The 12,572-nt window shown below is 36.5% G+C and overlaps 1 protein-coding gene across 1 annotated transcript in view; it reads right to left on the bottom strand.

Annotated features, from left to right (window-relative positions):
• Positions 1 to 12,572, bottom strand: part of PCDH15 (protocadherin related 15) — a 945,519-nt gene that overhangs the window by 435,827 nt on the left and 497,120 nt on the right. The window contains exon 12 of the mRNA XM_075216373.1: positions 6,926 to 7,132. Coding sequence (XP_075072474.1) covers positions 6,926 to 7,132 — 207 coding nt within the window. The remainder of the gene's footprint in view (positions 1 to 6,925; positions 7,133 to 12,572) is intronic.

Here is a 12,572-nt window from a genome sequence, read left to right as displayed (position 1 = left end):
TGTTGCTCTTGCAGCATGATTTAAAATGTTGTTCTGTTGGAAGATATAATCCCTTCCTAGTTCAAGCTTTGCAGAGGGTAGTAGAGGCTAGTAAATATTGTCCATTAAGTTTCTCTGTAATATGCACTATTCATATACCAATCAATTCTGACAGGATTGTCAATACCTCCCGTTGCAAGAGATAATCATAACTTGGTGCTACCATCTTCATACTTCACAATGGGAATGGTGTTACCTTGTTGGTGTTGTGTTTTATTTGCACTATATATAACTCTTTGGATTCAGGACAAAAAGCTTCACTTTTGTCTACTCAGATCACAATACCTTCTGCCCATCTCTGTAGTATCTTATAGATGACATTTTCAAACTCTCTGTGGGCGAGGACATGTTATTTTTATAGCCACAGAATCTTTCTTTTCATCATCATCATTTATTTATAATGCGCCACTAATTCTGCAGCACTGTAGAGAGAACACATTCACATCAGTCCCTCCCCCAATAGAGCTTACAGTATAAATTCCCTAACATATACACAGATAGATTAGTGTCAATTTGATAGCAGCCAATTAACCTACTATTATGGTTTTGGATTGTGGGAGGAAAACAGAGCACCCACAAATGTGGTGAAAACATACAAACTCCACACAGATGAGGCCATGGTTGGGAATGAACTCATGACCCCAGTGCTGTGAGGCAGAAATGCTAACCACTAAGCCACCATGCGGTCCATAATGTCTTGTAGAATGTCTTAAAAATTGTTGAATCATGTATCTTATCTTTCATCACAGCCACTGACTTCTGGATCTCTTTCAATGTAATAGTTGGCTTTACAGTAACTTCTCTTATATATGCCCTCCTTGTCTGGCAACTAAGCTCTGGGCGTTGTTCTTCGCTTTGTGATTGTAGTTTCAAATCTCTTCCACTTCTGCACAGTGGACTGTACTAAGCTCCTAGGTATGCCTATGTAGTGGCATTGTATCCTTGTGCCTCTCTATGATGATATCTCTGACTTATTTGTAATGCTACTTTATTTTAATCCTGAACATTTTTGTTGAAAATCTCTAACAAGGTGTTAAAGGCACAGTAGCGTGTGATCCTCAACTGCTAGTATCAATTCCTGAAATGATCACCTTTAGCAGACCCCTTTCTGAGGGATAAGTTAAGTGCCACAGTACTCGGTTCCCCCAGAACATAAGCTTGGGTAGTAGCAGTTGTTGATCCAACACTTGCCCCCTGTAGTGGAAGGAACACAGTAGGAGGTAGTGAGCAACCAGGATATTGTTGGCAGAACTCAGAGTCAGACAGGCAGAGGTTAATGCAGAGTAGTCTGGCACTTGTCTGATGGAGTGAACTGCCCACAGTGGCAGGCAGGGAGCAACCAGAATATATTTGGCAGAACTCAGAGTCAGACAGGCAGGGATCAGGAGTAGAGAAGACAGCAGAATCGTTTAAACAAGCCATGGGTCAGGACAGGTAGAGATATGAGAGAAAATCCATTTAACAAGGCCAGGAGTCAGGAGTGGAGAAGACAGCAGATTCCTTAGAACAATCTGTGTCAAATACAGTTAACAGGACAGGTCAGGATACCATACACACTAGGTCAAACAGGAACTATCACCAGCATTGGTATGCTGCCAGGAAGAGGTTTATAAAGGCAGAAGCACCAATCCCAACTGCAGGTTAAGTAGCTGTATGGATGTGGTAAGTAATAGCACAGCTGTCAGGTTTTTTTCTGTGCATTCATTTGTGACTTTATATTCTTCATATGTATTTTATTTATCCTGCAGTATGTTGTCTGAACCTAGATCTATATTCTGTATTCATCAACAGATATATCTTTACATCCGCACTTACATATGCCTGATTTCTGTGCATTGCTAAAAAAAAAATCGCACAATTTGCATTGTGTGCCTTAATGAATCAGGTCCATAATTTCTCCTGCCACGTGGCCCCAAAACAAAGCAACATGTTCCTTAATTTGGCAACTGACTTCCATCAATAGAGCCCATTCGTGTAATCAGAAGATGCCCATACACAGGTGAATAGCGCTGTGATACCGGGCAGGGGCAGTTGTGCATGTTGGCAACTAGACTACCACAAACAAGTCAATAGAAGGTATTTACAAGCGTCATCCTGATTTTAAAAATTGGGATGGAGTATGTGCATGAATTTCACTATACGCATGATCTATTCTGCTGTTCACTATATGCAAAAATTGAATGAAGCTTGTAAACACCTGCTAATGGCTTGTGCTTGGTAGTCTAGCTGCCAACATGTGCACCTGCCTGATATCACAGTGTCTGACCAGCAGGACTCAAGAGATGTTAGGACGTTACTATTCACATTTTGCTACAAATATATTCTAATTGTGTATAGAATGATACCCAAAGACATTATGCATGTATACTAATATCCATTTAAGAAAAATATACCCTAGCAATAACAAAGCTTTATTGACATTATAAAGGCTCTGTACTGAGAAGAAATAGAAAAACTGTGTTTACAAGAAACCTTTATTGAGCTCCAGAAAATGTTAGATTGATATGTGAAGTGCTTCACACTGTGTGTTAGAATCCATGAAGTGTTATATTGGAGCACAGATTGCACACAACATTACAACTTTTGAACTGACAATCACTTCTGAAAGGGTTGCAGATGATAATAGATGCTCCTGTTACCATGCAATGGAGTAAATTTAATGAGTTTAATATATCCTCATGCTTGTTATATAATGAACAAGTCACAATAAGTTAACGTTGCAGCAAAAATCTATTTTCTTATTGGACTTTACATTTTTGCAATACCGTCAGGGTTGTTGATTTAAAACGAAAGTTGTAAATTGGTGGCAGTAAAGCTTGGGGACATTTTTTCATCGTTTTTCATCACTTGATGTCATTTGTAGCTCCCAGGGCAATGTGCTTAGTCCGCTGGATCTATGAGCTATATAATTCATATTGCTGCAAATCAGGTCTCAACTTGAGGACTATGATTCATTAGCTGTTTTCTCAAAGCTTTACTGTGCTGAAAGTCTGTAGATTTTTGTTAATTTATGCATAGTGAATGTCCTTGACCTCCTGTGTTTCAATAGAACATGTGTTATTTAAGTGGCTTTACAGAACATTTTAATGTTTAAGCTAATGGATTCCTAACTTTAATATTATTGTTCATGAAATAAAAATATTCTAATTATATCAACATTTTTGTGACATTCCTCTAGTAAAATAATGAATCATTTAAACACTTGGAAATAAACTGTAAAACTACATTTTGCAATGAAAAATTCTCATTGTAAACTACAGATAGTAGATATAGCTATAATAATAGAGATAAGTATAGATAATAGTTGGTGATACAAGAGTCTTAAATTTTTAGATTTTGGGTTTGGTTTTAGTAAAGTTTGTCGCAAGCCAGCACCATTTCATTTTAAATGCAGACAGTCAACTGAGGATTGTCAGTAACAGAGCAAAATTAGAATTACTCCTACCTTACTAACATATCATTACTATCAGCTCATCTGTTTAATTTAGTTACTTAGCTTAACTCTCAAACCCAAGCAGCAAGTATGAGAGTTCACAGTGGACTTAAACATCATTTGGGAAGGTGTCTTGTTGGAACCACTAATACATTTTGTTAGTCTGAGTCTACCAGTTTGCCATTAACACAGCTCCAAACCATCACTAAAAATAGTGGTATTAAGTAAAAATATATTTTGACTAAGGAAAAAAAATTATGCAGTAACCTTCTTCCATCAGTAAGTAAGTCAACTGGTTGTTGGTGGTGGAAACACATCTCAGGTGTCAGTCCATAATATTCCAGGTGATGTTATAGAATATGCTTGATTGGGCTCAGATCTGGTATCAGTAAAGGCCAGGAAATATGGATATCGTCACTGTTATTCTCATGACCCATTTGGTGGGCATACTTGCTGGAGATATTGGGGAAAAATGTTACAATATGGTGGTGAAGATAACCACTCATTAGAGTTGGTCTTGCCTTCAAAGAATAGGACTATACCCAAATAAGAAACAGGAATGCAAGGAAAATGGAACTCACCACATTTCGCAAGCACCAGAACTCTTCATTGTTGGAAATAAGCACTAGATCTGGAATTTTTAGGGTTGCCACACCATTTGTTCTAAAGGTCTTTGGCCGGTCATTTATTGAGAACATATCACCTTCCTCCATTGATTGGTAGTCCAATGCCTGCACTCTTTGCATCACTCAAGCCTGCCAGCATTTACCAATCTTTCACTGAACACACAAATATGCATTGTCAGTTGTGATGAGTAGTATTATGCCAGTCTGCAGTCAATTCATCTGTAGTTGATTGCTTGTTTTACCCTGCACGTCAAATCAATGCGTGATATAACAATGGAATATGCAATTCCATCCACTGTTGCCCTATATTGATGATGTTTTTTCCTTAGAGTTTAGCATGACATCACCTTAGATGCTGTTGCTTATAAAGCATTAGGTGTATTGGACACTGAAACTCCTGTAAATTTACTGCAACAATCACATCTCTTTAAAGTCACTGTGGTCTCCTCTTGCAGCAATGCTAGTAATAATTATAGTGAACCAGGATAGTCCCACATTTCTATACCTGAGTGTGCTGAGATGTTTGCCTCATTAGCGCATGAGTCACAACTACTGATTTTCAGCTGTTGCAAAAATAAAAATTGACAGATTATTTTTTAGAGGCAACATTGCTTGTTATACTGCTGAATTCAATTGCAGTGGAATGGATTTCTATGCCTGAACAATACTGTAGGTACACCATTGCTTAACTCCCATATATTGCAATCATTTCCTTACCAAGTTCGACATGGTGCTGTATCCTAAATCTAAATTTCTTTACTGTATACTACTGGTCCTTGTCTTCTAAATTCTGCAACAATGATGACAATATTTTATACCATTGGGCTTTGTTATGACTGTAATTAAGAATTAATTAAATTATGCAACAATGATTACAATATTTTATACCATTGGGCTTTGTTATGACTGTAATTAAGAATCAATTAAGAAATCTTACATTGTATCCCTGATTTACAGCACATTGCCTTGTTTAAAGATCATATAGGGATGTGATCAGATGGCTATATGTAAAAACCGACCTCTAGATACTGTTAATTTCAGGGTGGAGAAAGTAAAACAGTGAGCACACACAGTAATAGCCAGATACATCTGCCACCATAGATTCAGCAATTCACATGAGAATTCTTGTGACTGTAATATCTATCTATATCTATCTATATATATATATATATATATATATATATATATATATATATATATATATATATATATATATATATATATACACACACACACACATTTAAACACTAATGTATAATGTTCTCTATAACAAGTTTGACAATAAAAGTCACTTCAGTGCTCCTTGACCATATACACGAGTGCATTTATACAGGTCATTGAACTCAGAGGTGATTTCTAATATACGGTATGACAGGCTAGAGTGGAGTACACAATATTCTGTTTAATACTATACTACACTGCCAAACTGCTGCTTGGAGTGGCATTGACATGCACTGACTGCTCTTCACACATCACCTGATGTGGCTGCATGTAACATTCAGTGACAGTAGCTAAACAATTAGTGAGAGAAGAATCGGCATCTCAGCTCCAAGCAATGGTTCTGCAATGACAGGGTTGTCAATCTGAATAGCCTTATATTCTACAGGTTCTGACATCAGAATTCATTGATTATAAGGCACATGAATGTATAACTCTATTAAGGGCAATAATCATTCTAAAAATAATATACTCTTTCTGATTTTACTAACCATCATTACCTATTTACTAATCTTTCATCAAAAGTTTTGAGATGGGAATTGAAAGAGTACATATCTCCCTGAAACCTCCTAACTGCAGCACTGAGTAATTAATAGTCATCAAATAAAAAAATCCTACTTGCTGAAAACCCCGCTGAGAACAACTCACTCCCAAGGTCTTGCACAAATAGGCAGCATATTATACCAGCAGGGTACCAAATAAACCAATTTATAGTCTGTGTGCTTGCCTGATGCAAACCCAAATTGTAAAAAGAAAAAAACAAAGTTAACTCTAGAGATCCATCTCAGAACAACTTTACATAACTCATGTGGTTAAGACATCTGAAACACTAAAACAAATTAGTAGTAAACCAACCAAATTCAAAAATCAGAGTGTTTGGTCTAAAAAAAATTAAAGAACTCTGTTCAATTTATATCTAAGGCACTGACCAAAACTTTCCTATTACTTTAGCTGTTACAGACTGCAGCTCTAGGGTCAATTAGGGGTTACTATTTTCCCATTGTAGACAGGACTCTGGGCTGGTTTCATTTTTCTGGTTCTGACTATAGATTGGGGCAGGAGGGGTCCTGACCAATAGGAAAGGGCCATACCGAAGACCCTGTTCCTCCAAGTCCCTCCAAGGGGGGCAATTAAAGCCAATCACCTATAGTCTCCATGACAAGATACTCAGAATAAGAAATGAGGGAGTAGTTAATATCCAGTCCTATACAGAGGTATAGGGGGTTGTTTAATAATCCACAGTATCACACCGCACCAGGAGGTGCAGGATATGGGACCCCAGCAATTAATACTGTTCTGGCCTAATTCAACTCTCTCCCAAAAGCACTGGATGTGGTTAATTTTACCTGAGCTCTTCACCACTTAAAATGAGTTAGTTCTGTCTATATTGATTAAAATGTATGATAGAGCAAATTGCCCGGTGCAGTATCAGAATTCTACTGAATTTCCCTGTCTCATTTTTACAGATATCCTTAGTGTTTTGGTTGTAGGTACAGCATTACTTTTATGCAATTATTATTATCATTTTTTAAAAAATAAGACATCCAAATTTCCATACAAATAAATCATTTTCTGGATACAGTCAAGGAATGGAAGCAGGAGAACTCACTTCTTCAACATCGTTATCCAGAGCTATGAATCTCAGTGGAGCAGTTAAGTTCTGATTGTCAGAGATAGTTGTTCCAACGGGTGAAGACTCCAATATATAGCCCTGATATGTGGAAAAGGTGAAATATGGAGCCTGATTGTTCTCATCCATAATTTCAATATGAAGGTTAGCAAATGCTGGGAGTGGGTGGCCATTGTCTTGCTCAGCCTACAAAACAAATAACACCATTGCATTAAATCATTTTCTGCCTGTTCTGCCAACATAGACTACATTTTAAATAGCAAAGCATAAATGTTTCATTTGATTAAAATTGAAAGCCAAATGAAAAATTCTAAATAAAATAAATGGTTGAATTCAAGCATATTGGTATTTTTTTAATGCCTTTTTTTCTGCATTTGCTCCTAAAAGGACATAGGTAAAGATGGAATCCATTCAAATTTATAACACAGAGAACAGAATATTTTTTTTTATGCATTGCAGCATGTGGTTTTACCCATTTAAAAACATCTGAAGTTTTATATTGTAGATGTCAAAGAGGGTGCCAGTGGAATGATTTTTAAAGTTACTTTGAACATAATGAGATCTATTATGCAAATCAGTTTTAAATGGGTAGAATGGCTTTGAGGCTTTGGGTAGAAGAAAGTGACATTTCATTTTTTATCAATAAATAAAGAATAATAGAAGTATTGGCACTAGGTAAGAATTTGGTCCCTTAAGTCTCCCTCCCTCCATAACATATATCAGGAGTACAGGCGTCTATGGAATTAGGTTTCTACTGCTGTAAAATGTAAGCATTTTAGAAGGCTCCTCATAGCCAGGTGTGCTTAGCCTTCACTTGTAGTTATAAATTATATTAGGGAATATATGTAATATGAATGATTCCCCATAAGTGACAACATTATTGTTCATGGAGATATTTTAAATGAATGACATCATTATTATTCCTATATAAGTGATGACATCACTACTTACGAATTATAAGCATATATATTACATGGGTTTTAGATTGAGGTCACTTCTTTTATTATAATACTTTCTTATACAGTACATTACTTGATGACATTGCTACAGTGGATGTTGGGTTTTATAGTTGGAGTGTGCAAGTTGCATTTTAAAAGTAAGTGCATATAAATATGTAACTAAAGAGAAGAAAATTCAGTCATTTTTACAAGCTTTGTGGACAGATCTCGAGCATGTCAGTAACAAGTTCATATGGGTCTACTTATTAGAGGGTTAAAAGCCTTGCGGACGCTGAAAATTGTTTTTTTTGGAAGATGATAGGGCTTTGCACTATCTAGGAAGGAATTATAGCACCAAGTCTGAGATTTGGCCAGTGAAGTGCTAAATTAAGCCATAACACAGCCAACCATTCAACCAAAACAATTGTGTTGAATGGTTGTCTGCATGTACAAACTAAATAAATATCTTGTTGCTGTAGGTTACAGTAAATTTGCACTATGACCCTCATTTAGGGTTAGACTTAAATCCAGCTAAATGGTGCACATTTACACCCTGACAAACCATGTTCTGATGAAAGGAAGGAGGTTTTTTTTTGCAGGGAAAATATTGCTTCTCTCTCCACTCTATCCACACATTTTGAATTTGTAAAATTGCAACTTCTAGCTGGATTCACTCTTGACTTTAAATCAAGCCCTATGTGAATAAATCACCAACAATAAAACATTTTATTGCTCTTATAAACATACAGAGGAAAGGTATTGTCACTGCAACAGTAAAATGAAGAAAAATACATATTTCTTATAGCTTATCTTGATGAAGTGGCTTGGGAAGGTTATAAAACCACTACTTTGTCAGACTAGTAACAAGCAAACTAAAACAAGTAAATAGATATTTTCCCCTAAATAAATAAAATATGGTCACACTGAAAGTAAGTAATACATGATTTCACAAAATATGCTGACACAACAAATATCTGCAAGTCTCTCTCGGCAGTCATAAAAGCAATGTACTTATAATGAGGGTCTGTCAAAATAAACAAACTTTGCTGTCAATTCACATCGGATACCATATATGCAGTTTACAATTTATTTATATCTACGTATAGTATACAAGATAGTAGAAAGAGCAGCACAAGCAAATGTTCCATCTGGATAGACAGGAATCATTTCTCACAAGGACAAGTTGGTACAAGACTGCGATCCAGGGCTTATGGATAGTTACTAAACAAAATGGAAAAGATGGTGGGAGGAACAAAGGAATGCTGGATTCTATAAAACCAGTAGAAGTCTTTCAGCAATGTAATAATATTATCTATGTGGAACCCACAGATAATGTATTCATTCCTATCATCATTCAAAACACATACTAAGCATGACAGTAATTGCTTGGGTCACGATATTTATTACTAAGTGGAAACACTTCATCCTTGGACAAGAACGCTAGTGGTTTGACTGAAAATTCATAATTTCTCTTTTCTTTATTATCAAATAATCCCTTTAGTCTAAGGTTGATTTTAAATGATATGAGCAGTGTATGAATGAAATGGCAAACTGGTGTCTTACATCAATGATGATATGTATTCTATATATGAAATAAGCGGCATTGCAAATAAAATATGCTTTGATTACATTACATGGATTCCAAGAAATATAAATGAATACATGTTTATAATGTGGAGCTGTCACCTACACAGAGTGGTGGCAGGAATAATATGTAACCTATTGATTGACTAGCAGCGAGGAATAAACCCTACAAATCTCTGTTCCAAGTCACAGCATCTTACATTTCAGGAAGTTTTCCTTCACTTATAATTGCATTGGTTGTACAAATATGTATTTTGTCACGAGTGACATATAATCATTGTCCCCTATTGTACAACACAATGGCTAATATTGGTGCTTTCAAAATTGAGCATAATAACACCGTCCAAACAAAAACACAGATGGCACCATTTTAATGCATGCACATCATTCATATGCAAATGTTCAGAGTTTGTTTCACTTGTGAAGCAGTCAGTATAATATGAAATGTTTAGCGTCCATCCCAGTCTAATCGAGCAGATGTGAATCCAGTCTACAAAGTTGGGTTTGTTTCAAATTTTTACCTTTTCTTGACGAGTATGGAGGTTTAGTTAACATGTTACACATGGGTTAGAAATAAACTGTACTAAACAGTAATAAATAATAATATAATTTTGGGTTTAAGAAGTTGTTTCATACAGTTTTTGTCTACAAAATTAACATACAGCCTAAAACATGAATCATTTCGATGGATGAATAAAATGCAGTGAATAAAAAGATGTACTTACTATGTTTTCTGTATAAAAGCATGGGTCATATGAACACAGCAACATTTGACAACAAACAAGCTAGCATTCCAACCCTTGTAAACACACTTGCAACTTAAATGTACTGATGGACAGAAATGATCACATACTTGCCTACTCTCCCAGAACTTCCAGGAGGCTCCCAAATTTTGGGGAGTCCTTTTGGACTCCCGGAAGGGTAGGCAACCCCCTGGAAGCGATAGAGGCGGGGCTTAATGAAGCAATTTTGTGTCATTAAGCCCTGCCCTGCTATGAAATGCTGTGAATTTTAGCATTTTCTAGCAGGGGTGTAGTTATGGTGACACAGTGGCGTCATGCCCCTTCCTACCCCTTGTCACATGACTTCTCTTCCAGGATCTCCTGGAGGAGGTTTAAAAGGTAGGCAAGTATGAATTATTAGGTTAGTGACAGCTGCCTAGATGACTAGGGACAAATATGAACAAATACTGCTTATCAGAACTCAAAACTTAATGTTTCCTTCATTTGTGTTATCCAATGCAGAGATACCTGGTCAATGCAGTTCTGAAGTAGAAATATTCTTGCAGAGTGTTACCCAAGCTCCAATATAGTGGTAGTAACACAATACTTCTGTGGGGCATTATTTTATTTCCACTACAGAATATTATAGAAACATAGAATTTGATGGCAGATAAGAACCACTTAGCCCATCTATTCTGTCCATTTTTTAATCTATGATAACCTAAACCCTTATTTGATCCTTAGTTTTTTGTAAGGATATCCTTATGTCTAGCCTAAGCATGTTTAAATTGCTCTATTGTATTAGCCTGTTTTCTAGTGCAAAGTTTGCATCCTTTATTTTGCTAGTAAAATAAAGTATTGAAATGGGTGACAAGAGGACCATCATTACCATAATGTACATGATTTCTCAGTGGTGATGTCACCTAAACAGCATGATTATATGGCATCCCATCTTTGAAAGAGAGGGTCACTCACAGAATAACAGTCAAGTCAAGGTTACTAGCTAGAGACAAAAAAAGCTGTGGTGAGTACTGGATAGTACTGGGCGAAATATTGTCTTAAGCGGGCAAATTAGTTTACACATGACATAAACTGGACTCAAGGTAATGCCAAAATTCAGCAAAAGCTTTTTCAGAACTTTTTAATAACTGTCTATTTTATTGTATTCAGGAATATATTTATATATGAAGTGGTGAATTAAATCAATAGTCTAGCAAAGGACAATAGTCTAATATTTTGAAAGGTCCCACAGTTGTCAAATATAAAAAGTAGATATTTATAAAGGCAAATTATAGTATTTAGGTCAATAACTATTATTTGAATGTATCGCTGACTTATGCATTGAGCTGCACCACCTGGCTACATACCATTAAAAGAAACTCTTAATATACACAATGTATTATACTTACTTAGCCAAAGTAAGATAAACTAGCATTTATACAATGTAAGAACACATTGCCACTCCTTAGTTTTCTTATTAATAAAGAAATAATGCTAATAAAATAAGAGCAATACCTGTTTGTTCATGTGGCTGGTGGTGTGGTGCTAGGCTAATTCGCTACCTCTGGAGTATCTCTACTACCCGGCTCAAGATCAGTCACTCCCACTTCCCTGTACATGAATATTTTGTACCAGTTGACTTAGAGTTGAGCAGATTCAACAGGTGTAGCTATGTACAGTACTTATAATAAAGAATAGTCAATAGGTCAACTTATGACTGAGGACAAAAACACAGTAGTCATATTTATTTATGTTCTTTCATCTCTCAGCTGTCCAGCACAAATCATTTATTTGAAGCAATTTAGTTCAGTTAAATCACTTTATTTTGTAGAGCTTGTCTTATTATAACTAGGGATGAGCGCACTCGGATTTATGAAATCCGAGCCCACCTGAACGTTGCCGATCCGAGTCGGATCCGAGACAGATCCGGGTATTGGCGCCAAATTCAAATCTGAAACTGAGGCTCTGACTCATAATCCCGTTGTCGGATCTCGCGATACTCGGATCCTGTGTTAGGTGGTCCTCTGTCCTGGTAGATCTCGTGCTGTGCTGTTTAGTTCTGTGCTGTGCTGTGCTGTTTAGTTCTGTGCTGTGCTGTGCTGTGTTCTGCAGTATCAGTCCAGTGGTGCTGTGTGCTGTGCTCTGTCCTTCTGAGGTCAGTGGTGCTGCTGGGTCCAGTGCTGTGTCCTGTTCAGTCCAGTGGTGCTGTGTCCTGTGCTCTGTGCTTCTAAGGGCATAGTTATTTCCCCAATATTCCCCTGTGTTTAAAAAAATAAAAAAAAGTTATTTAAAAAAATACCAAAAACTAATTTAATTTTTTTTAATTACCACAAAATTTGCACAACCAATCCTGCAGTATAAGCCCATTGGTACTGCAATATT

Source organism: Mixophyes fleayi, chromosome 6 (genome assembly GCF_038048845.1).
Source record: "Mixophyes fleayi isolate aMixFle1 chromosome 6, aMixFle1.hap1, whole genome shotgun sequence".
Taxonomy (NCBI): domain Eukaryota; kingdom Metazoa; phylum Chordata; class Amphibia; order Anura; family Limnodynastidae; genus Mixophyes; species Mixophyes fleayi.
The sequence above is the reverse complement of the archived record's forward strand: the minus strand, read 5'-3'. Positions and strand labels throughout refer to the sequence as shown.